At 42.3% G+C, this 26,916-nt stretch overlaps 1 protein-coding gene and 1 pseudogene across 4 annotated transcripts in view; one reads left to right on the top strand and one right to left on the bottom strand.

Moving 5' to 3' along the window:
• Nucleotides 1-14,878: 14,878 nt before the first annotated feature.
• Nucleotides 14,879-26,916, bottom strand: part of SLTM (SAFB like transcription modulator) — a 54,435-nt gene continuing 42,397 nt past the window's right edge. For all 3 annotated transcript variants that reach the window (XM_080649354.1, XM_080649355.1, XM_080649356.1), the window contains exons 16-21: nucleotides 26,484-26,608; nucleotides 25,233-25,403; nucleotides 20,476-20,790; nucleotides 20,226-20,367; nucleotides 18,270-18,430; nucleotides 14,879-15,945 (exon numbers count right to left, since the gene is read on the bottom strand). In XM_080649354.1, the coding sequence (XP_080505480.1) occupies nucleotides 15,837-15,945; nucleotides 18,270-18,430; nucleotides 20,226-20,367; nucleotides 20,476-20,790; nucleotides 25,233-25,403; nucleotides 26,484-26,608 (1,023 nt within the window). In that variant the 3' untranslated portion in view covers nucleotides 14,879-15,836. The remainder of the gene's footprint in view (nucleotides 15,946-18,269; nucleotides 18,431-20,225; nucleotides 20,368-20,475; nucleotides 20,791-25,232; nucleotides 25,404-26,483; nucleotides 26,609-26,916) is intronic.
• Nucleotides 21,831-22,065, top strand: LOC308253204 (small ribosomal subunit protein eS27-like; annotated as a pseudogene). The gene has a single exon. The product of its transcript is annotated as a small ribosomal subunit protein eS27-like (transcript).

Below are 26,916 nucleotides of genomic sequence, written 5' to 3'. Positions count from 1 at the left end.
GGAAGCTCCTGCATTGAGCGTCTGCCCCCTGGTGGTCAGTGCAGGTCATAGTGACTGGTTGACCATTTGTTGGACTGGTCCGAATGGTCACTTAGGCTTTTATATATATAGACTAGAGGCCTGGTGCACAAAATTCGTGCACGGGGGGGGGGGTCCCCTCAGCCCAGCCTGCACCCTCTCCAATCTGGGACATCCCTCTCACAATCTAGGACCGCTGGCTCCCAACTGCTCACCTGCCTGCCTGCCTGATAGCCCCTAACTGCGCACCCTGCCAGCCAGATCACCCCTAACCACCTCTGCCTGCCGGCCTGGTCACCCTTACTGCCCCCCCTGCCGGCCAACTGCCCCCCCTGCCGGCCTGGTCACCCTTACTGCCCCCATCCGCTGGCCTGGTCACCCCCAACTGCACCCCCACCAGCCTGGTTGCCCCTAACTGCCCCCCCCCCCCCGCCAGCCTGGTCGCCCCATGCAGCCTGCTGTTCAGTCATTTGGTCGTCCCTCACTAATCGCCCTGCTGGCCTAGTCACCCCACACAGCCTGTTGTTCGTTTGTCCGTCCAGTTGTTCAGGTCATGACGGCCCCTGGCTTTTTATATATTAGGATTGCTTGACTGTGCTTTAAATAAGATAAGTGAGTTGGATTATTGAATCCATTTTCTCCTTTAGCATAAAAGGTATGTGCATAGAGGGAACTAAAATCCTTAATCCTTTATCCATCCCCTCCTCTCTGATTTTCCCTGGGTATCATCCTGCATCTTCTTAGAGTCATGGGAAGGACACTTGGGAAGTAGCAGCCTCAGCAAAACTACAGTAAGCAGCATTGCTCGTCTCCCATTTCATAGCCCTCTTCTGGGTCTCTTTCCTCACTTTATATTATCCTACACAGTAGGCACCTATTAATTTGTTGGAGCTGAAATGTAAAGGAAAGCAATATGATCTATAATCATTTTTTTCTTACAAATAATACCCAGAAAAGGACATAAATCTAGGCCAGGTCTCTGTTCAAATTCTTATTCTGGACTTTTTTTTGTCACTTTTTATTTAAACCCTGCAGAAATCTTCAAAACTGGGCCTACTAGTCTTTTTTGTACTCTGTAGTCTAACTTTTTTTTTTTTTTTTTATATTTTATTGATATTTTACAGAGAGGAAGGGAGAGGGATAGAGAGCCAGAAACATCGATGAGAGAGAAACATTGATCAGCTGCCTCCTGCACACCTCCCACTGGAGATGTGCCCACAACCAAGGTACATGCCCTTGACCGGAATCGAACCCGGGACCCTTCAGTCCGCAGGCTGACGCTCTTTCCACTGAGCCAAACCGGCTTCGGCTGTAGTCTAACTTTTAAAATTATTTTTTATGTGCTTTATTTTTTAAAAAATATATTTTTATGGATTTCAGAGAGGAAGGGAGGGAGAGAGATAGATAGAAACATAGAAACATCAATGATGAGAGAGAATCATTGATTGGCTGCCTCCTACACGCCCCCTCACCCAGGATAGAGCCCGCAATACAGGTACATAGGTATGTGCCCTGACCATGGAATTGAACCATTACCGTCTGGTTCATCGGTTAACACTCAACCACTGAGCCATGCTGGCTGGGCTTTTTCTTTTTTTTTTTTTTAACCAAGCCAAGAACTTTAAATGAGAAAAAAATCTTTGATTATGGAGACTCAGAGGAGTGGCCCCCAGATGGGCGTGAGCCCACCAGCGGCTGGTGTCTGAGTCAGGTGCTACTCGGGTCGCCAGGACAATCCACAGGGGCGGTAGGGCCCTGAGCTGGGTAAAGTTGGTCCAATATACCTGAATTCTCAGAAACACTTTCAGCCCCCAACCCTCCAGCTGGTAACTTCTGCCTGCTGGGGAAGCAACCATCTGGTTTCAGAAACCTTCCTGTTTCTGGCCTCCTTCCCCTGCAGATTCAACTTGACACTTGATAAATCAGTTCTTTCCTGTGGAGAATTTAAGGAGGGGAAGAGGAGAAGCAAAGCTGCCACCTTTGGGGAAAAAAAGGTTTTTCAGTCCTATTTTAAAAGACAAAAGTTGGTGTTTACAAATGAATTAATGGCCCATTAATATACCACAAATAATATGTTGGAAATGGAAGTGTATCTTACCTAATAATAGACAAACATGTAAATTGACTGAAACTCCGCTACGCCCACAGCCAATCAGAGTGAGTATACAAATTAGAAGGCCAAAGATGGCAGGTGCCCAGCTGCTCCAGGCCCCGAGTGGCCAGGCGGGCCAGGACGCCTGCTATGAGAGGGAGGGGGGGGCGGGGGCGGGGATGAAGGGATCTACGGGAGCGGAGTGCTGAAGCAAAGACTGCAGACTCCGGAGTCTGCAGCAAAGATGAAGATGGCAGTCTGCAGTGAAGACGAAGATGTCAGACTCCAGCTGGAGTCTGCAGCAAAGACAAAAGGGCAGACTCTGGCCGGAGTCTGCAGCGAAGCAGCAAAGAAGAATCAGCCGAAGTCTGCCGTGAAGACAAAAAAGGCAGACTCTGGCCTGAGCGATGGCCTGGGTCCCGGGTGTCGGAGAAAACTGGTGCTGGAAGCCAAGGAAAGGAAGGCCTATTGCACGAATCTCTTCGTGCAATGGGCCTCTAGTTTTCAAATAATACCTACAATATGCAAAGCACAGTGCTAACAACTTTCGGGTATCACAAATGACATAATTCTTGGTTTTGGTATTAGGAAGAATCTAGTCTCAGAAAAAAGTAATTCAAGGTACTTTTTCTTCCTTCTACATCTATTTTTTGTTTGTTTGTTTTAATAAACTTTTATTAAACTTTTTAAAATAAAGTTTTAGAATAACTTTAAATTTACACAAAAGTTGCAAAGATAGAGTTACCTCTAAATGTTAACATCTTATTTAACTCTGGTACATTTGTCAAAACTAAAATGTACCAAATATAGTACATTACTATTAACTAACTTTAAACTTTTTTTTTTCCTGATTTTGCCACTTTCCCCACTTAATATCATTTTTCTTTTTCAGTATCCAATCCAGGATCCACATTGCTTTTAGTGTATTCTGTTGTTTTGTTTTTTTTTTAATTTAATAAATCTTTATTGTTCAGATTATTACAATTGTTTCTCCTTCTTCCCTCCATAGCTCCCCTCCACCCGATTCCCACCCCACCCTCTGCCCTTACCTCCCTCCCACTGTCCTCATCCATAGGTGTACGATTTTTGTCCAGTCTCTTCCCACACCCCCCACACCCCTTTCCCCCTGAGAATTATCAATCCACTCCCATTCTATGCCCCTGATTCTATTATATTCACCAGTTTATTCTGTTCCTCAGGTTTTTAATTCACTTGATTTTTAGATTCACTTGTTGATAGATATGTATTTGTTGTTCATAATTTTTCTCTTTACTTTTTTCTTCTTCTCCCTCTTCTTAAAGAATACCTTTCAGCATTTCATATAATACTGGTTTGGTGGTGATGAACTCCTTTAGCTTTTTCTTATCTGTGAAGCTCTTTATCTGACCTTCCAGTCTCAATGATAACTTTGCTGGGTAGAGTAATCTTGGTTGTAGGTTCTTGCTATTCATCACTTTGAATATTTCTTGCCACTCCCATCTGGCCTGCATAGTTTCTGTTGAGAAATCAGCTGACAATTGTATGGGTGCTCCCTTGTAGGTAATTAACTATTTTTCTCTTGCTGCTTTTAATATTCTCTCTTTATCTTTTGCTCTTGGCATTTTAATTATGATCTGTCTTGGTGTGGTCCTCTTTGGATTCCTCTTATTTGGGGTTCTGTGCGCTTCCTGGACTTGTAAGTCTATTTCTTTCACCAGGTGGGGGAAGTTTTCAGTCATTATTTCTTCAAATAGGTTTTCAGTATCTTGCTCTCTCTCTTCTTCTGGCACCACCATAATTCTGATGTTGGTACGCTTGAAGGTGTCCCAGAGGCTTCTTACACTATCTTCAACTTTTTGGATTCTTTTTTCTTTTTGCTTTCCCAGTTGAGTGTTTTTTGCTTCTTTGTATTTCAAATCTTTGACTTGATTCTTGCGTTCCTCTAGCCTGCTGTTGAGTCTCTGAATAATATTTTTTATTTCAGTCAGTGTATGTTTAATTTCTAGTTGGTCCTTTTTCATATCCTCGAGGGTCTCGTTGAATTTATCAGCCTTTTCTAGGAAATTCTTGAAAAACCTTATAACCGTGGTTTTGAACTCTATATCCAGTTGTTTGTTTTCCTCCATTTCTTTCGTTTGTGATCTGTTTCTTGGTCTCTGCATTTTTGCTGCTTCCCTGAGTTGGTAAGGTAGATTTGTGTGCTAGGTATCCTATTATGGGCCAGTAGGTCGGCCTCCCAGTTACCTGAGGTGGACACTCTTGGTGCACCCCTTTGTGGACTGTGTGTACAGCCTTGTTGTAGTTAAGTCTTGATGGTTGTTGGTGTCACTAGGAGGAATTGACCTCCAGGCCAATTGGCTGTGAGGAACCGCTATGTCTATAATGGAAGAACTGCTGCGCTGGAGACACGCTTATGGTGCAGGACTTGCTTCGGTGGGGCTTTGGTGCTCACTGAGTCTGCCTCTTGAAAGTGTCAGTTATGGATGTGAGGAGTTGAAATCTGGTGTCGTCTCACACTGACCACTAGGTACACTGGCTTCTGGATCTCCAATGGGGTGCTGGTCAGCTGCTGTCTGAGGCCACCCAGCAGGAGGTACAGTGAGAACTACAGTTTTCTCCTCTTTGCTTGGGGTTTGGAGGTTTTGGAGCTGTCTGACCAGAGCTGCAGTTTGTTTGGTTAAGCTGTGATAGGGCAGGCCATTTATAGGCAAAAGCTGCTGCGTGGAGCTTGGGTGGGTTTGTAGATTGTGCGGGGTGGGGTCTCAGGGAGTCACTTGGCTAGGGCATGGCAAACAGCGATGGCTGCCAGTTAGCCGTCTCTGCGTTTCCGCGTTTCCAAGTCCCCGCATCTCGTGCCCCAGTGCAGTAAACAATGATTCCTGGGCGCACCTCTGCAAGAAAGTCACCCTCACTTTCTGACCCGATGGCAGACAGTTCAGCTTCTCCCTGTAGGAGTTTGGGTCCCCAGCGTCTCCCCAGAAACTGGAGTTCAGAGTAATCTGGAGCTTGTCTCCCTTTGGGTTGAAAGAAGCAGCTCACCCAGACACCCGCCGTCAGCCCGATTCGCGCGCCTCCGTACCTCAGCTTTTCAGCGCTTGTGCATGTCTCAATGCTCTTTTTCCTTCTTGTTGTAGAACTTCCACTCAGCCAGCTTTCCCGTGGTTCTGGGTGATAGACGTTTTGTCTTTTAGTTGTAGTTTTGAAATTGTTGTGCGAGGCAGCAGTTTAGGTGTTTACCTATGTCGCCATCTTGGTTTCTCCTGTCTCTACATGTATTTTTATTGATTTCAGGGAGAGGGTGAGGGAGAGATAGAAACGTTGATGATGAAAGAGAATCATTGATGGTACACCCCTATTGGGGATCGAGCCTGCAACTCGGGCATGTTCCTGACCGGAATGAGCCATGACAACCTGGCTCGGTGTTGGCTGGCCGGGCCTCAAGGTAAGCGTCACTCAGAGATTCCTGTTGGCCTAGGGACACTGCAGCTAACAGACTGCTTTGATGAAAAGAGCATATGTCTTATTACAGAAGTAATTTAAACAGAACCTTTAGAAGAGAAATGAATTCTATTCCTAGGCAATTTTAAATTAATTCAAACAGGAGGCCATTGGACGGAGGTGGCTGCAATGCCCTGGCAGCCTACAGAAGCAAACCAAAGCCTAGGGCTCAATCCAAACAGCCAGCTGGGCTTTCCTAAATGAGGCACCCGCGTAAGCGATAGCCAAATAATTTTCTTGTTTTGTTTTGGCATCTTCCCCATAAAAATCTTAACTCTAGTTCATGACAGTGGTTAGGAGCTACCTGATTCAACCTGTTTGCCCAAATTCTTAAAAATCTCAATATGCTTCAGGTTATCTACCAACAGGATGCGCTCAAATTCATTGAAAGCAGAGGCTTGAACAGATATTTGTACACCAATGGTCACAATTTTTTTAAATTGATCTGAAAGAGAGAGGAAGAGAGTAACATCTAGTTGTTATTCCACTTATTTATACATTCATTGGTTGATTCTTGTATGTGCCCTAACTAGGGATAGAACCTGCAACCTTAGTGTATTAGGACAGTGCTCTAATCAACTGAGCTACTTGGCCAGGGCCCATAGCAGCATTATTCAGAATAGCAAAAGGTAGAAACAACATTTGAATGTCCCTTGATGGATAAATAGATATACAAAAGTGGCACACACATGACAAGGAACTATTACTCTGCCTTTAAAAGAAATGACATTCCAACATGCTACAACATGGATGAACCTTGAAGACATTATGCCAAGTAAAAAAATGCCTCTTTTTAAATACCTGGCTGCTTGCACCACATAGGCAAGCACCCGGGGTGCTTTGGGACCCCACCTGCAACACCACCTCCTGAAATGAGATAATTCTGACTTAACTGACCTTCTCTCAGGATGGAGAGACTGATTCAGTGAGAGATGAAACCATCTACCAACTCAGCTTCTGGACTGTGAAACTTATTGGGAAAGTTTCAAGGGCAGGAATGACGGGTAGCAGAACATGCCACCCCAAAATATGCCTCTTTGGCATAAGGGTTGTTTTGAGTTAATTATTTAAAGAAACTGCAGACATAAGAGAAGCTCTGAAAACACAGAAATTACACTTTTTGTTAGGAGTAAAAAACATAGGAGAGTTGTACACTAAATGGGTGAGTTATATGGTATATGAATTATATTTCAACAGAGCGGTTTCAAAAAAATCCTCAACAAAATTTCAGTAAATTAAATTCAGATATGTGTGTATGCATGTAATATACCATACATATATTTTCCCTGGTATGCAAGGTTGATTTAACATTAATATCAGTTAATGTAATTCATCATATTAACAGGATGAAGGGGAAATCCATATGATCACCTCAGTAGACACAGAAAAAGCAGTTGATAGAATTCAATACCCATTTATAATAAAAACTCTTAGCATATTAGGAATAGAAGGGAACTTCCTCAACCTCATAAAGGGTATAAATGAAAAACTCGACATCATACTTAATGGTGAAAACTAAATGTTTTTCCCCTCAAATTGGGAACTATTCAAAAGTGTCTACCCTCACTACTCCCATTCAACATTTTCTTGGCTACTAACCAGTGCAAAATGGCAAGGGGGAAAAAGACGTTTTGATTGGTAAAGAAGATATACTGCTGCCTTGGCTTTCAGAAGACACAGTGGTGTACAAGGAAAACCCTGAGGCATCTACACTAATAAAAGAGTAACATGCTAATTGACTGTACCTTTGTGACACCCACCAGCCAATCAGGAGTGACTATGCAAATTAACCCAACAAAGATGGAAGGTCGATTTGCATACGCAGGCGCCAAGTGGCCAGGGGCAGGGCAGGATGCTTGCATCGTTGCCATGGTGATGACGCAGGCGTTCCATACCACCCCAGCTCCTCTGGGTACTCTGGGCAGCAAGGGAAGGTGGAAAGGCGGCTCTGGTCAAAGCAAAGGCGGTGCCGGCAGCCAGGGGAATGAAGGTCCATTCTTGCACGAATCTTCGTGCATCAGGTCTCTAGTCTAAAATAAAGGGCCAATATAAAAATATCAGTTATGTTTTTCTGTACTAGCAATAAACAATATAAAGTTAACCATTTTAAATACCGCTTAAAATAGCATTTAAAATATTAAATATGCACCTATGAACCCTCTGGGGAACTTCTGCAGAAAAATATGCCTAGGTCCCACTCATGAATGTTTGGTGTTAGGAAGGACCCAGGCTTGAGAACTACTGGCTCATCTCACCCAGTCACACCTCGAACTTTTTCCAGTCAGCAGCAGTACCAGTTCTCTAGTTAACCAGCAACCTTTACAAACAAAGTTTTTCTCTTTTGTCTTAAAATCAGAGAGCATAACAGGACAAGAGAAATAATGAATAGAATCTTTTCAGTATTCCATACATATTTTCTCATTTAAATACTTACAATAGCCATGTCAGGTAAGCCAAGTTGATCGTAGATAGCATCCTGGACCTACAGATAAGCTGACCATAATTGCACACATCGAGTAAATTCCTACATATTCTAAGTCTATGATCTTTAGACTGGACCATCCTGCAAGTTGTGCCAGAAGTGAGGGACTTCCCTGTAGTACAGTCTCACCCAAGTTTGGGTTATTAGAGTGGTTCAAAGGGAATGAGGAGAGGCAGACAAGGTGAGCAGACCAATAAGGCTGCTTTTCCTGACCAGAGAGCTAGAAACAAGAGGGACAAGGATGGCAGATGAGTTGGGGAATAGACTATAGGTTTATGATAACTTTAGGAAAATTAGAGTATTTTAGAGGGCTGTTACTTATCTTACAAAATCAGAATTTTTAATCATATACTTGAGGGATGCACCATATCTTGTCATAGTATCCGATCTGTTTCCCCTCCACAAATATTAGGCAGAGGAGAATGATTTTGATGGGATTAGTTAATCTCTAATAAACTGATGAAAAAAAGTTTTTGAAAATATATTTCTTTATTGATTTCAGAGAGGAAGGGAGAGGGAGAGAGAGATAGAAACATCAATGATAAGAATCAGTGATTGGCTGCCTCATGTACGCCTCCTACTGGGGATCAAGCCCACAACCCAGGCATGTGCCCTTGGACAGAATCGAACCTGGGACCCTTCAGTCTGCAGGCTGATGCTCTATCACTGAGCCAAACCGGCTAGGGCGAAATTTTAACAATTGAGCAGATTTTATACTCTTTTCTTTTCCAAACTCTGTCGGCAAATCCAAGTCGGAAGCAAACTGTGATTGAGCACGGATCTGGAGCCAAGATGACTTCATGGTTCATGTTCATACCTGAGGCAGGCATCTCCTCTCAGGGCGTAGGTCTGTCTGATGGTCTGGGCAGCCTGGCCCTAAACAGTCCCATTTCTTTCTTTTTTAAAATACATTTTTATTGATTTCAGAGAGGAAAGGAGAGGAGAGAGAGATAGAAACATCACTGATGAGAGAGAATCACTGATCAGCTGCCTCCTGCACGTCCCACAGTAGGAACTGTGACCTCCTGGTTCATGAATCAACGCTCAACCACTGAGCCATGCCAGCTGGGCATCATCTCAATTCTTACTGGTGGATGCACCAAGGGGTGGCTTGGGAGAGGCTTTTGGCCAAGTTCTAACCTTAATTTATATATATATATATATCCTATCTAATAAAAGAGTAATATGCAAATTGACCATCACTCCAACACACAAGATATCTGCCCCCATGTGGTCAAAGATCCTGCCCCCATGTGGACACAAGATGGCCACCACAAGATGGCCAACAGGGTAGGGCAGTTGGGAGGGACCAGGCCTGCAAGGGAGGGCAGTTGGGGGCAATCAAGCCTGCAGGGGAGGGCAGTTAGGGGTGACCAGGCCGGCAGAGGAGGGAAGTTGGGGGCGACTGGGCCTGCAGGGAAGGGCAGTTGAGGGGAACCCAGGCCTGCAGGGGAGAGCAGTTGGGGGGGACCAGGCCTGCAGGGGAGGGCAGTTAGGAGTGACCAGGCCTGCAGGGGAGGGCAGTTAGGGGTGACCAGGCCTTCAGGGGAGGGCAGTTAGGGGCAATCAGGCTGGCAGGGTCGTGGTTAGGTGGTGATCAGGCTGGCAGGCAGAAGCAGTTACAGGCAATCAGGAAGGCAAGCAGGCGAGCAGTTGGGAGCCAGCAGTCCTGGATTGTGAGAGGGATGTCCGACTGCCCAGTAGGATCGGGCCTAAACGGGCAGTCAGACATCCCTCGAGGGGTCCCATATTGGAGAGGGTGCAGGCTGGGCTGAGGGACACACACCCCCATGCACGAATTTCATGCACCGGACCTCTAGTATGTGTGTGTGTGTGTGTGTGTATATATATATATATATATATATATATATATATATATATATATATATATATTTCAAAGGGAGGAAGAGAGAGGGAGAGAGGGATAGAAATATTAATGATGAGAGAGAATCATCAATCAGCTGCTTCCTGCATATCTTCTACCGGGAATTGAGCCCTGACTGGGATTCAAACTGTGACCATCTGGTTCATGGGTTGATGCTTAAGCACTGAGCAGCACCAGCTGCGCTCACCTTAATTTTTGCCAGATACTCTCAATTACCCATAAGTATTCAATCTTAGAACAGCGTGTTTGTTGCAATTTCAAGATGGAAAAACCCAGCCCCTACCCTCCTGCCCACCAATTATTCCAACCAGATTGATGCACCTAAGCCCGATTATAAAAATTCTGACCCCTCTCTCACCCCCCACCCCCACCCTTGGTTATTCATTAAAAAATGTATTTTTTTGTGTGGCTACTAAGAGCCAGGTGCTGGGGATATGGCAGTGGAGAAAAAAAAATAAGACAAAATGTCTATCCCCATGGAACTTACATCTGAGTATGAAAAGAGATAATAAATATCAGATGGGAAGACAGAGGGGGGAATCCTGAGGGTGGGGTTAAGAGTGTAACAATTTCAAATATCAGGGAAGGCATCCCTGAGAAAACATTTCAGCAAGACCTGAGGAATGTTACATAGATATTTGGGGGAAGAGAATTCCAGATCAAGAATCACCAAGTGCAAAAGCTGAAGATACGCTGTTGTGCTCAAGAAATAGGAAGAGGGCAAGGTGACAGACGGAGCAAGGAGAGTAGTAGGAAAGGAGGGAAGAGAAGGAGAGCACTTGAGACTCTGGATTGATTCCAAGATGAGGAGATATTAGAGAGTTTAAAGCAGAAGAGAGAAATAAATGAAGTGCGGTGGAGTAGACCTAACGTAAAGGCAATCATTGCAGAATATTTAGGTGAAAATTAACTATATGAAACCTGACCCTTAAGCCTGGGCTCAATGGCTAAATATATCAGAAAGAGAAAGGAAGAAAAGAATCTTATCTTGTAGAAACCACTTAAGGATTTCAGAAAACATTGTTTCAGGTAAAAATAAGCAGTGTTTGTTGGCTGATGCATTTTTAGTGATGTAGAAAAGCATTTTATGTGTGGCTGCCTTACTGACGTGAAGATAGTGCCACCATATTTGTAACTGTGGAGGGTAACTGAACATGTTAAATTAATAGTGCTTGAGCCTTCGCTGGTGTGGCTCAGTTGGTTGATCATCTTCCCATGCACAGTGGTTACCAGTTTGATTCCCAGTCAGGGCATATGCCCAGGTTGCAACCTCAATCCCCGGTAGGGGGTGTGCAGGAGGTAGCCAATCAATATTTCTCTCTCTCCCTCTCTTCCTTCCTCTATCTCTAAAATCAATAAAAAAATATTTAAAAAAAATTTTTTAATCCTCATCTGAGAATATTTTTTCCATTGATTTTTTTTTTTTTTTTCTAGAGAAAGAGAGTGGGAGGGGAGACAGAAACACTGATGTGAGAGAGACACATCGATTGGTTGCCTCCCGCACTTGGCCCTACCAGGGCCAGGGATCAAGCCTGCAATCTAATGGAAACGGAGATCCTTCAGTCCAAGGGCCGATGCTCTATCCACTAAGCCAAACCAGCTAAAGCTAAAAATATTATTTTTTTAAAGAATGTCAATTCTTAAAAAAAAAAAAAAAAAAGTGCTTGTGAAGAATGCCAATTAAATTTGTCGGAGGCATTGGAAAGATTCTTTAGGTAAGGAATTGGAATAGATGAAGCTCTTTATAAAGGATGAAAAGCAAGCCCTGGCTGGTGTAGCTCAGGTGGTTGGAGTGTCATCTGCTCTGCAAGGTTGCGAGATTGACTCCCAGTCAGGCAGAGCAAGTAACTTAGGTTGCCAGTCGGGTGTGTACGGGAAGGTAACAGATTGATGTTCCTCTGCAAAATTTGACACTTTTTCCATAAGGATTCAGTATGTATTTAATTATTGGGACCGACTTAAGACTGGAGGCACCGAGTTAAGGGACAATCTAGCAAGGGATAGAAATATAGGCAGAAGGGTCTTTTTTAAAATAAATATATTTTATTGATTCTTTACAGAGAGGAAGGGAGAGGGACAGAGAGTCAGAAACATCAATGAGAGAGAAACATCAATCAGCCGCCTCCTGCACACCTCCTACTGGGGATGTGCCCGCAACTAAGGCACATGCCCCTGACAGGAATCGAACCTGGGACCCTTCAGTTCGCAGGCTGACGCTCCATCCATTGAGCCAAACCGGTCAGGGAGGCAGAAGGGTCTTTAATTGTTCTTCATGTGTTTAAGAGTTTGGAAATTTTTCCTTGATACTGACGCTTTCCTCTTTTTTTAGTTATTTTTGGCATGTGTAATTTCTGACTTCAGTGTGCTGCCCAAGCTTACTAAGACTGGCTCTTTCTTTCTTTTTTTTTTAAAATATATTTTGATTTTTTACAGAGAGGAAGGGAGAGGGATAGAGAGTTAGAAACATCGATGAGAGAGAAACATCCATCAGCTGCCTCTTGCACACCTCCTACTGGGGATGTGCCCGCAACCAAGGTACATGCCCTTGACCGGAATCGAACCTGGGACCCTTGAGTCCGCAGGCCGACGCTCTATCCACTGAGCCAAACCACTGTGAGCAGTTGCTCCTAAATCATCAAAACCTACCCTATGGCGAAACCTTTGGATTGTTCATCCAGTATATGAAGAATAGCAAAATTTCTTCTTTTCTCTTGGTTTTGAGGAACCCAGCCTTCTTTATAAAATCTTTAAACTTGGTTTTCACAACTGACCAGCCAGATCTCTGTAACTGGTGCCCCTGAACCTTGAGGGGTTACTTCCAACATCAATGCCGTGTCAGAAGGCAGTTTTGTCAGGTTTTCTCAACTAAAAAAAAAAAAGACTTTTGGCCCTGACTGGTTTGGCTCAGGGGATAGAGCGTCGGCCTGCGGACTGAAGGGTCCCAGGTTCGATTCCAGTCAAGAGCATGTACCGTGGTTGCGGGCACATCCCCAGTGGGGTGTGTGCAGGAGGCAGCTGATTGCTGTTTCTCTCCCATTGATATTTCTAGCTCTCTGTCCCTCTCCCTTCCTCTCTGTAAAAAATCAATTAAAAAAAAAAGAGATTTTTGATTTGTTCAAATTTTTCTACACACATAGACAGTACGGGTAATTATTTTTTCATCAGGTTGCCATGGTATAGCTTTTTCAAGAGCAGGTCACTTCTCATATACCCATCTGAAAAAGGGGTAGGACAGTAACTGGTACCTATGGCTCTGCAGGATTCTTGAGTATTAGGCAAGCAAATGCACTTAAAATGCTTAGCATACTGCCCTGCACATAAAGTGCTTAGCAGATGTTAGCAACAATGTACCCAAACCTCAATTCTCCAAAGTCTCCCATCTCGAACAATTAGCTTCTCAACCTGACAGCCCCTTTCATGCTGATAGCTGTATTAGTCACAAGTCTCTCAGGTGACAAAGGAGAGAATGTGTGCATATGAGTCAGTTTACCACTGTGAAAATCTCAGGATATTGTGCTGTGAATTTTTTTTTTTTGCTGCTGCTTATTATTATTGTTTCCTTTTTTAAAAAATAATATTTTTAGGGGAGAGGACATTAGAGATCAACCCAAGGATTTGTATGCATGCATATTTGCATAACCAATGGACACAGACACTGGGGCATGGGGACTTGTCCTGGGGGGTAGGAGTAGTGGGGGGGGGGTCAATCAGGGAAAAAGGAGACATACTTTAAACAATAAAACAAAAGAAAAAAAACAATGTCACAGCTCTGAAATTTTTTTTCTTGATTTCAGAGAGGAAGGGAGAGATAGAAACATCAATGATGAGAGAATCATTGATTGGCTGCCTCCCACAAACCCGGGCATGTGCTCTTGACTGGAATCGAATCCGGGACCCTTCAGTCTGCAGGCTGACACTCTATCCACTAAACAAAACCATCTTGGGCAATTTTCATTTTTTATTGTACATTTTCTTTCCTTTTTGTTAAATTTTCATTTACATTTCATATCCTTTTTTTTTAAAGTGTTTATTTATAGATAGTACATTAGACATGTACTGTATATAAGAAAGGTTAAAACAGGATCATTTGGGGGTCTGGAACGTGTTAATTCAGTTTATATTGTTGCTAATGGGAAAAAATGATTTAGTTTTCAAATAGCCTTCTGGAATGAATTAAGTTTGTAAAATGAGGTTCCACTGTAATTGCTTGTGATTGTTCCATTCTATAAATGAGCAAATGGACTACAAGTGATATAATAACCCAAGTCACAAAGAGAAGGCAAAGCTGAAATTAGTTCATTCCTATACTAAGGTGTCTATGCGCCGTTCTACAGTGTGGGGGATCAGGAAATGAAGTAACACTCCCCCCCACACACACTCCACTTGCTCCCACAGTTGTAGGGTTGGGAAGGGCAGCAAAGGCTCTATGAGATCCAGAGCAATATACAAAGTGCCAATTCTCCAAAGGGCCAAAGATCAGAGTGTGGTGGTTGCCCACAGCACTCAGAAGTCTGAGCCATCTCATGGGCATGACCACACCCACACAGTAACATTTATAAAAACTTGAATAAAGACTCCTCTTCAAATAAAAAGGTGACCTCAGACCTGAGAGCTGGAGGTTAAGCAACTTGTGCAAGATCACAGAACTAATAAATGGTGGAGGAAGAATTTGAACTTGGATAGCTGAACTTCCTTCCATCTTTTACTGTGTATGAACATACAAGATTGCTTAACTTACCAAGAACCTAGAACATATGAATTATGTATCACGGATTTATATGAAGGTATATGGACTTAGACTTATTCCCAGGAACAAAGACCAAAAGACTGCCTTTATAGCTCTAAACCTCATCAATTACTTTGGGTTTAACTCCAGAGAGGACTGGAGGATTAATGCCTATAAAGCTGTAAACAAAGACACATACACTTCCAGGTGTGGACTTTTATTTTCACAAAAAGACAACATTGCCTTCGCACATACAAGTATTTACAAAACCCAACTGATTCACCCTTCTAGAACCTGCGTTTTTTCCACTTCTCAACATGGTTGGGAACATGGAAACATTAATACCCACATAATTCCCAGAGTTGGAATTTATCCATCAAACAGTACAGATTACCTAAAAGTGCACTTACCTGCACAACTCATTCTAAGAACCTCAGTGATACAAACCTCATAGCCAAGGTTTCATTAATCTATTTGGTCTCATACCATGCAAACCTGAACAAGTATGTTGCTATACTAAACTGAAACTCGGTTCTCAGGTTCTTCTTTACAATTAAAAAGGTTCTCAACGCTTTAGCAACTATACAGAATATGAAGGTTTATTTCAAAAAGAGTACATTCTTTAAAACCAGGATACACAGATGTACTTCATGTAACAGTACCTTCTGCAAAAAATAGGTTACATAATACTCAGAAATGCAAGGAACAATCGTATTCTTTAAAAATTAGACAGCAGACCTTTTCAGCTTATACAGCCTTCAAAATGGAGGCTGAAAATGCTTGGTGACATGTAACTCTATAGTCTGATACCAGAGCCAGGCTGCAAATGAAACTACCACCACACAGCTGCAAACTACCCTTTCTATTCACATGGCATAAAACAAAATGGTTTTGATTCCAATCTTTTCCAATGTGTCTCGGTGCTACAAGAAAAAAAAGTTGAATGATACACAAAACTATTAAAAGTTACAACAGAACTATTTAAACAACTTCTCCAAAATTGAAAAAAGCAATCATGGTAAATTTTAAAAAAGGAGAATAAAGAAAAGTGTGACAGAACTCTCAAGCAAGTCAGAGGTCCTCTTTGTAAGTAGTCAAATAAAGTTTACTGGAGATTTCAATAAATTATTTTGAAACCATGGCAGAGAGCTAATTTTCAGAATCGTCGTGGAGGCCCGCCTTTAAATGGCTTAAATCCAGAGCCACTTCCTCTTGGTATGGAATTGCCACCGATTTGCACAATTCTATTAATTGGGGAGGCATTACTGAAAAAGGTATAAAGAAAAAAAAAGTCAGAGAACAAAAGGACAAATAATTACAGTTAATACCTACACAGTGCTTATAATTTACCAGGCACTATTATTTGTACTTTACCCAATTAAGTAAGTTCTGTTTTCAATAGTCCTATGAGGTTAAGTACCATTACTCATCCCACTTTACTGATGAAGAAACTGACATCTGGAGGCTAAGTAACTTACACAAGAGCATAGAGCTAATAAATGGTGGAGGGAGAATTTGAATTTAGGTAGTTGAACTTGCCTCATAGAAAGCCATTTAAGGGTATACACATGAGTGACTGTAGCAGTGGTTCCCAAAGTGTGGTCACCAAATCAGCATCAACTAGGAAGCTGAACCTCTGACATAGAGAACATTATATATATAATAAAACCCTAATATGCAAATCGACCGAACAGCGGAACAACCAGTTGCTATGACGCGCACTGACCACTAGGAGGAAGACGCTCAACACAGGAGCTGCCCCCTAGTGGTCAGTGCGCTCCCACAAGGGAAGTGCTACTCAGCCAGAAGCCAGGCTCATGGCTGGGCCTAAGCCAGCAGTGGGACATCCCTCAAGGGGTCCCGGACTGCGAGAAGGCGCAGGCTGGGCTGAGGGACCCCCTTGCCCCAGTGCACAAATGTTGTGCACCAGGCCTCTAGTCATATATATATATATATATGAAAAAGACCCACCAAAAAACCCTAAATTTTGGGAGATAGAAAACCCACAGTGAAGTGGGTTTTATTAAGTAGAATAAAACCAGTTTATAGAAAGGCCTGACTGCCAGGCTGAGGAAATCTGGATTAGCTCCTGTGACCTAGAGAAGCTGTTTGTGATTCTGAAGCAAGTAAATGGTATAATAAAACATTTCCAGCCCAGCAGGCGTGGCTCAGCGGTTGAGCATCAACCCATGAACCACGAGGTCATGGGTTCGATTCCCATTTGGGGCATATGCCCAGATTACAGATTTGATCCCCAGTAGGGGGCATGCAGGAGACAGCCTATTAATGATTCTCTCTCATTATTAATGTTTCTATCTCTCTCTCCCTCTCCCTTCCTCTCTATGAAATTAAAAAAGAAAAAATATACACCATATATTTAAAAAAAAAAAAAGTTCCAGTGGTTAAATTTAGAAAGTGTGAATAATGGAGCAGAAAAAAGACCAATTTGGGAATATCGAATAGAAGCTGAAATGAGGAAGAAAGCATAGCTGTTACAAATGTTTTTTAAAAACTGAACCATACTTAGAAATTTATACTAGGAATGAAGACAAAGATGAGGCCCATGGTTTTCCAGTATGGGTGAATGAGATCTTAGTGGCACTGGCAAATTAAAAAAAGCTATAGGCAATAACTGGGACATGAAAGTTTGAAACAGGAGAAAATGAATTGGATGTGACCTTGAATTTATGGAGACAGCAGGCCATTTACATGGAGATCACAATATAGAACTCCATTTGAAGAAACCAGCAAAATGGATCAAAAAGGTAGAAAGGAAATTATGATGCATTAGAAAGAGTGTTTAAAAAACACACACACACACACAAAAAAAGCAGTAGTGAGAAATAGTGCCCAAGACCTAAGATAATAAGGGACACTATATTTATCAAGAAATGAAGGCATTGGTGACCTTCAAAAACCAAAGACAGAATGAATGATGAGGCTGTGAAGGCAACAAGCAGAAATAAACACTTAAATTTGATGGTAGATGAACCCAATAGAATAGTGGTAACTTGGGTTAGTAAGCCAACCCAATGTCTTCTAAGACCGGTCAATGGGAAAGAAAGAAGAGCATGCAAGAGAGGAAGAGGCCAAAGACTTGCCTGCTGAAGGGCCCTATGGGTGTTGGTGTGAAAAGAAAATAAAGCTTGCCTCTTAGCCTATGAACAGGCTGTGGGTTAAATGTCCACCAGTTTTGCTAGAGTTATTTGAAAAGGAAGGAAGCAGAACAGACTTTCAGTTTTCTTCTTCCTTCCTAGGAATTTTAGGAATGTCATGTAGTGAACAAGAAGATGGTTCCAACTTGAAATTAATGTTCATTATCTACCAGATTCTGACATACATTCAGGCGTGTTTCTAGATCAATAAGCCAGAATGCCAATCAATTAACTTACCATGAGGAATATAAACACAAAAATTAACATCAGTTACCCTTCATAAAATCTCCTGGAGATTTTGAGTTAATATGGGGAAATGTTTGGGGAGATTTAGGGGTGTTGCTACAATCTCTCAGAAGCTATCATGACCTTTAGGAAAGGATAAAGATATGGTTGTGTGCTGGCAGAAAATTCTTAACTAATTACCTACTTACCTTGTATGTTGGGTTATCATGTTTGCCCCTGACCGGCTATCACCCATTCGCCTTGCATCATGATAGCCAGGCCCTTGAGAAGGTGGGCCATGCCACTCTTTTCTTGGTCCGCTTGCATCCCGTCCATGGCGTTCAACCACACGTCGTTCTTCAGGGTAGTGCTAAAGAAGACCATATTAAAAGAGAAGTCATGACACCCTCAGCCTCACACCAATTTAATTGTGCTAGTATGCTTTTATTTATTTATTTATTTTTAATTTTTATTATTGATTTTAGAGAAAGAGAGAGAAACATCGGTTTGTTGTTACACTTATTTATGTATTCACTGGATGCTTCTTGTTATGCGCCTGACCAGGGATCAAACCTGCAACCTTGGTGTATTGGGATGATGCTCTAGCCAACTGAGCTACCTGGCCAGGACACTAGTGTGCTTTTAATGTCAGAAGCAAATTAGTAAGATGTCTGGGAAGAGAAAAGAATTAATAATAATACAACAACAAATATAAAGGGTTTCCATCTATTTTGCATTGAGAAGCTTCTTAGGGTAGGGTAGGGGGAAATGATTCAGCACTGTAATTTCCATTTCTATACTTTCTAGCACCCAGGTACTTTGTGAATGCTGAGTATTTCTGGATCTCTATATAATGCCTGGATCTCTACATATGTAAGAAAGCATAGTGAGAGACAAATTAGGGTATATGATCAACATGTGAACAGCACATAAAAATAGGAGTTGTCATCTTGTTTTATAGAGTACTAGTTAGTGCTATGGCTCTGACAACTTCTTATATCCATGCCTATAAAAAAACAGAATACTGAACACAAAGAAACAAAAGACACAGAACCTAGGAGCTGAGGAAAAAAGAGTCAAACTTTATGATACTTAGCTTATAGAAAAATAGAGCTAAAGAAGCTCTAAAGAGAACACTGGTCGAACAACTTATTGATGAAAAATAGAACTTTCGAGGGAGGAATAGGATCTCTCCCAGGACATCTTTCCTAAATGAATATCTGAATGCATAGGGCTAGTCTATGATACTGCCTTAGTTTCACTCTAAATACAGCAGGATATCTGATTATATACGCAGTCTTAAGGTTTACAGGTAAACAGCTCAGTGAACTGATCTACTGAATATTTCCACTTATTAGAAACAGTAAAGCTTATAATGCCACCAGGCCCAAATTTATGTCATAAATGCTCTAAATAAAACAGAAAGTATACAGTGGTGTTAGCAAGAATGCCAAGGGATTAAACTTTTTTCTAGTAAAAAAAAGTCCCTAAAAGCCCTGGCCTGTTTGTTCAGTGGTTAGAGCGTTGGCCCGAGGACTGAAGGGTTGTGGGTTCGATTCCTGATCAAGGGTGCCTGCAGGCCTACACTCCAAGTGTGGCACCATAGTGTCTACGATGAGTGGTTTGCATTGCAGAGTACAGCTACCTAAAAGTGCCAAAGTGCCCTCTAGGGCAGCCAGGGAAATACTGTTGTTTGATATCTGGGGCTTAACTTTGTCAAACAGCTCTTTGTTGCACCTACCTTTGCTTTGTCAAATGTAAATCAGATAATAAACATGAGTATTTTCTTAAATTAAAAAAAAAAAGGGCACATACCTCAGTTGCTCAGTAGGGGTACGTATGGGAGGCAACCAATCAATGTGTCTCTCTCATACAGATGTTTCTCTCCCCACCCCTCCCCTTCCACTCTCTCTAAAAATTAACAGAAAAAAATATCCTCAGGGGAGGATTAATAACAACAACAAAATGAACAAGAATTTCAGGGTTAATATCCAACTTCTTTGAATTACTGATGTTCAACTACTGACCATAAAATATGAAAAATGATTTTTTACAGGAAACTAGTCTCCCAGTCATTCTAATCTACCAATCTAGGTCACATCAAAATGGTAAGTCCTCTAAAGTGATTTCTGAAGAGTTGAGCATAAACCTTCATAAGCACTTACCTGTGCTCCACTTCCCCGGTCTGTAATGACCCTTTCTCCTTCTCTGCTGCCATAGCTGGAAGCATTACTTCGACTCCCGGGTGGGGCCCCTCTTACACTGTGTCCTGACACTTCTCTCCCAGATCGCTCTGGCCTTTCAACTCTATTAAACAAAATCCCAAAAGGTATGCGATCAAAATTCTATTATAACTTTCTTTTAACCCAAATGCAATATGTACCACTTTAGAGGCATTAGAAACTACACGGATACCTTGCTTCCCGTTTGTCACTGGACATGCCTCCTTCACTTTTCCAGGTGGAGGTCCTAGAGGGAGCGGGCCCTGCTTCTCGAGGATGTCTCGGGTGAGTGATATCAGGCCTGTCGTGAATGATCACAGTTCTCCTCTCTTCTCGCTCCCCTCGTACTTCACGCCTGTCTGTTTCTCTAAGTTCATTTCTTGGTGGTGGAGGCTCATTTCTTCTGGAATCACTGAAATTTTTGGGATACCTTTCAAAACCTGGATCTTCTCTTCGTGCAGTAGGACGTGTTTTTTTCCCGTCACTTTGACCAACAAAGCGTTCTCGCCTATTGTTTATCCAAAACAAAGAACATAGGTCCTCAGAAGTACTTACTTGGCCTTATTTTTCTTAACTTTATTTACATAACCTATAATAATTACATCTTCTGTAAAAAATAACTTAAGGCAAAGCCACCAAAATATTCAATGTTATTGATTACTAGAGGCCTGGTACACGGATTGGGTCCCTCAGCCTGGCCTGAGCCCTCTCGCAATCCTGGACCCCTCGGGGAATGTCGGACTGCCAGGTTTCGGCCAGAGGGATGTAGCAGTGCCAAAGCGGCAGGTGGCTGGAGAAGAGCCCCAGCCGGGGCTGGGCACAGCTCCACCACTGCTCATCCCAGACCTGCTGCGCCTGCCGCCACCACCTGGTAGCATTGCCACAGAGGCAGGAGAGGCTCCCACCTCCGCAGCTGCGCTTACCAGCCGAGAGCCTGGCTTCTGGCTGAGCTGCGCTCCCACTGTGGGAGCCCACTGACCACCAGGGGGCAGCTCCTGCATTGAGCGCCTGCCCCATGGTGGTCAGTGCGCATCATAGCAACTGGTCGTTCGGGTTGTTCAGTTGTAACTGTCACTTAGGCTTTTATATAGATAACAACTCATAATCTTTTATTTTTTTTAAAATATATATTTCTTTATTGATTTCAGAGAGGAAGGGAGAAGGAGAGATAGAAACATCCATGATGAGAGAGAATCATGGATCGACTGCCTCCTGCACACCCCCTACTGGGGATGGAGCCCGCAACCCAGGCATGTGCCCTTGGCCGGAATCGAACCTGGGACCCTTCAGTCCACAGGCTGACACTCTATCCACTGAGCCAAGCCGGCCAGGGCAACTCATAATCTTTTAAACTGAGGTAAATTAAGGTTGGTTTTTTAGCATCAAGGAGGGATTACATCAAACATTCAAGGCACTACCAACCTGAAGGATGTTTCACTGCTCTTAACAATTGAGGCACATCCAAAGCTAACAGTATTCCCACTTAGTTTTAAAGGTTAGGAAGATAAAGCCAACCCTTTCCAATGGTGACGACCTCCCCACGACAATATGCCTTTCACTAAGGATCTCCTCCATCCCTCTCCAGAAGAGAAGAGGAAACACAAGAAGAAACATCTGGTGCAGAGCCCTAATTCCTACTTCATGGATATAAAACGCCCAACCTGCTATAAAATCACCACCGTCTTTAGCCATGTGTGTTGGTTGCTCCACTGTTGTCTGTCAGCCAACAGGAGGAAAAGCAAGGCTTACAGAAGGATGCTCCTTCAGAAGGAAGCAGCACTAAAAGCACCTCAAATCAAGATGAGTGGGAAACCATGCCAATGAACACATTTTGGATTTAAAAAAAAAAAAAAAAAAAAAGACAAAGCCAACCTACTTAACCTTGTTATGGTGGCCTATCAAACAAATTTTCAATACTGAATCATATTCCCAGGAACAAAACTGAACATTCGAAAAGAGAACAGAAGAAATTGCTGTGCTGTGTGCTGGGAGCTGGAGAGTTTTGCCAAGATAATCTGGGCCTACATAAGATTTGGGAGTTATCTGTCTGAGATAAGCCCAGAAAACAGTAACTCAGACCAGAAAAAATGTTCTGTTCACCAGTATCCCCCAAAGGAGACTTCACTCCAACAAGTGGTATAAGAAAATGAATCTACTGTCTCTATTTTCCTCAAGCCTTTTTATATTTTCTAAATTAACGAGTGTTAAATACAGTTACTCAGTTTTATTTATTTATTTTTTTTTTAAATATATTTTATTGATTTTTTACAGAGAGGAAGGGAGAGGGATAGAGTTAGAAACATCGATGAGAGAGAAACATCGATCAGCCACCTCCTGCACACCCCCTATTGAGGATGTGCCTGCAACCAAGGTACATGCCCTTGACCAGAATCGAACCTGGGACCCTTCAGTTCACAGGCCGACGCTCTATCCACTGAGCCACACCGGTCAGGGCCAGTTACTCAGTTTTAATTGCCACCACTGGGGGAAAGAGAAATGAGTGAAGAAATAATTGTTTAATATATTTGCAGCTAGGTAGAAGAAATAAATCTAGTGTATTAATTCATATACCAGTAAAGTCATCTAGTATAAATTGTGATGTTGCATTGAAGTTTTATCATGTTATCCAAGATACAAATTTATTCTTTGTTTAAATCTGGCTTATTATGGCAATTTTCAGTTGATTAGTTGTTTTTCCTTGGCTACCTCTTAATTTTCTTCATATTACAATCCTCTTTAGCTGTCCCTTGTAAATTCTGTATTATAAAACATGAGCAATTTGAATGACTGAGAGAAGTTACTGCCATTCACAGGCATTATTTGGACATTTCACAGAACTCATGAATAAAACGAGGGCATTTTGTGTTTGTGGGTTTTTTTTTTAAGATTTTGTTTTTTTATGAAGAGAGGGAGAGAAACATTGATTGATTGCCTCCTGCATGCCCTGACTGGGGATCGAGCCTGCAACCCAGGCATGTGCCCTGATTAGGAATCGAAACGGCAACCTTTTAGTGCACAAAACTATACGTAACCAAGCCTCACCAGCCAGGTAAGGGTGTTCTTTCGCTCTGCCCAGAGCCACCTTTCCACCTTCCCATGCTGCCCAGAGGCCTGGAGCTGCTGGGGCAGTGCGAAACACCTGCGTCCCACCCTCAGCCACTGGGCGCCTGTGTATGCAAATTAACCCACCATCTTTGTTGGGTTAATTTGCATACTCACTCCTGATTGGCTGGTGGGCATTGCAAAGGTACAGTCAATTTGCATCTTTTTCTTTTATTAGTGTAGACTAGAGGCCTGGTGCATGAAAATTCATGCACTGGAGGGGGGGTTCCCTCAGCCCAGCCTGCCCCCCTCTCACAGTCCAGGAGTCCTCAGGGGCGGGAGGCGACCCGGTGATCAGGGGAAGGTGATGCCCCATCACACCTCTGCTGCTGCCACTGCCAGCAGCGCAAGCCTCAGCTGGCCCTGGTACCTGAGCCTTGGGTAGCCGTGGGCAGCTGCCATCCAAGGCTTGCCTGCACCTCGGGCCAGCCCTGGGTGGCTGGGGAGCTGAGGGGACTGTGGGACTCCAGAGGCAGGCATGCAGAGCAGCTGGGCCCGCCTGGGGGCAGGCCCAGCCTGCCACCCTGGCGGGGCTGAGGGGACTGGGCACCGCCATCTTTGAGGGCGTGACAGTCAATTAGCATATTCCCTCCTTAATGGCTGTGGGCGCCGCCATCTTTGAGGGTGGGGCAGTCAATTAGCATATACCCTCCTTATTGGCTGTGGGCGTCACCATCTTTGAGGGTGGGACAGTCAATTAGCATATTCCCTCCTTATTGTCCTGGGTGCCACCATATTTGTGTTGGCGTGAGGGTCAATTAGCATATTCCCTCTTTATTAGATAGGATGTTGCAGCATTTTTCCATTTGGAAAGGAGAACACAGAGCAGAACATAAGGTAAAGGAAAACAAAGGTCTACAACTGGATTGCTGACTTTTCCATGGAGTATGATAACTGCTATGCAAATTATTTTAGTAAATTCAACATCTGAAGGGAAGACTTCTTATATCAGCAAAAGGATCAAACATTACATTTTCGAAGCCTAGAACTTATTTAAATTAAAAAAATGTTGGTCTAAAATCATTATAAAGAAAGCATGGACATAGGTCTGCCAGTTGGACTGTCCATTAGAGCAAATCCTGACTGGACAAGTTAGCTGTGGTTGATCCCTGTGTGGCAGTACAATGTCTTTTCTCTTAATGCAAAAGGACAAAGCTGCTAGAAAGTTTAGGTTCTAAAAATAGGCTGATTAGTCTTTGAGGGCTTCTCGAAGTGTAGAAAGTCATCATGTAAACACTACATGTCTAATCATTTTAGAGTGGTGGCTGTTTTCTCTTCAGGAGTTGGTGCACAAAGTAAATTTCAATGATTCATGTTTTCCATGGTCGTTTCTGAATATCTTTCCCACGAGAGAAAGGGAAAGAAGACCTACACCTCGTGTGTGTGAATTTGGGACCTGTTGGCCAACGGGAATGTCACTCCATGGAAATACAGGTTCTCCATGGAAATACAGGTTTAGCTTGTTCACTCTTGTTACTGTGTAGCTTCTAAGCTTGGTTCTTAGATCTGTTTCTTTTTTTAAACTAGTTCCATTTCACAGTTCTAATTATTCAAACCAATTTTTACAGCCTCCTGGGTAAGTCGTCGTGACTCTTGAATTATAATATTTTGAGATGTTTTCACACCAAAATGTACCAAAAGGTGCAGAGTGAAGGCAATTTACAGCAAACAAAACAAAACAAATACACAGCTTATTTCATCTGAAAACCAAAAACCAAACATACGATTTGTTTTGAACACTCAGTTCTGACATATATACTTTAAGACCTATAGATTTTAAGAGAACCAAACTTACCACTAGCAAGGCTCATATACTAAATACAACTATATGCAACATAATCTATGTACCTTTCAAAAGATGAAGACTGTACTGATGAACTCTCAGGAAACCTGCCCCTCTCTCGGTGATCAAAGTCATTAAATCTGTTCTGTTGGCGAGAGTAGTCAGATCCATGGCCAAATCGTGCATCAGTATCTAGAGACAATTTTTTATTCTCGCTCCAGTAAGGATCATCTCGCCTTGAAGAGAAATATTTGCTAATTTATATAAATTAGTATTACAATAACCAAACAACACTTACTTGGAGTCATACATACCACATGCTAGGAACTGTGGATACAGAGGGCTAATAAACTCAAAACACAAAACATTCTGTTACAAGAACGAGCTAGCAACAAATTATTAAATTATGTAAAGTCATATAGTGTTAGAGGAATTTCACAAGAGAGAAAATAGTTGAAAAATTGTCTGCTTTAAAATTATCAGGTGGAAAAGACAAATGATGTAAAATACTCAATATACCATTTTAGTAGTAAAATTCTTTTTTTTTAATGTTTCTTGTTTTGTTAATATATTTTTATTGATTTCAGAGAGGAAGGAAGAGGGAAAGAAAGATGGAAACATCGAGAGAGAATCGTTGATCGGCTGCCTCCTGCATGCCCCTACTGGGGAAACCCGCAACCTGGGCATGTGCCCTTGACCAGAATCGAACCCAGGACTCTTCAGTCCACAGGCCAACGCTCTATCCACTGAGCCAAACCAGCTAGGGCTAGTAGTAAAATTCTAACCAGCAGTATACAAACTTTTCAGCTATACTTAATTTTAGAAAGGTTAGAGGGGTTAAGTCCCAAGCACAATTCATTCATTACACCTATTTCTCAACACAATCCACTAAATCTCATAGATTTCATATTAAAATTAAAAGATAATATTATATTTTTGAAATGTATTGTGAATCATGAACACAGACACACAACAGAATCTATATTTTAGCCTTCCCAAATTTATGGCATTCATTTTTGTTACCCTGTAAGAGTTTTGAAAATGGGTCTGAGAACCACCACTGAAACCTACTATAACCATGTATTTCTATCATACCGGAAAAACATTTGGCATTAGGAAGTAAAGAGAAAGGAGAGACTTTTCCTACTTGATAATGCGCTATGTCCACTCTATTACTGCAATCATTCCCATCTCTGTGGATCATGACCTCTTTATTCCAGGGATGGCTGCCTATACTTTCTAGTTCTCTAGATTGTTTTAGCTTGAAAGGAGTAAGACAGCAAGTGTAACTGTAAAAGAAAAAAACAAACATCTACCTATGATCTACATCACGTGGGCGTTTCAAAGAATTCCTTTTTTCTTGTTCATAACGAAGCTGCTGCTGTTGCCTTCTCAGTTCCTCTCGTTCTCTAGCAATACGTTCAGCTTCCTTACGACGTTCCTTCAGACAACACAGAAGGAAGAACCAACCAATGCAAAATGAAAACATAAGGTAAGTATATATGCAACCTTGTTTTAATCCTGTCATTAAGAAACCATCATAGACAATCACTAGGCAAAACATTTGGGACAAATACATAAACAAATATGACTCTAGGAATCAGTAATCTAGGCTATAGTTACTATTCTGCAACATTAAAAATAATAGAGATTGATTGGGTGGTAAAAGCTGGCAAGTAATTGGGAAGGTCAGATTTAGTTTAATCATTTGATTCAAAGAAAAGCACCCACAGGGAATTAGAAATAGAG

This window comes from Plecotus auritus, assembly GCF_963455305.1.
Source record: "Plecotus auritus genome assembly, chromosome: 1".
In the NCBI taxonomy this organism is placed as follows: Eukaryota; Metazoa; Chordata; class Mammalia; order Chiroptera; family Vespertilionidae; genus Plecotus; species Plecotus auritus.
The sequence above is the reverse complement of the archived record's forward strand: the minus strand, read 5'-3'. Positions and strand labels throughout refer to the sequence as shown.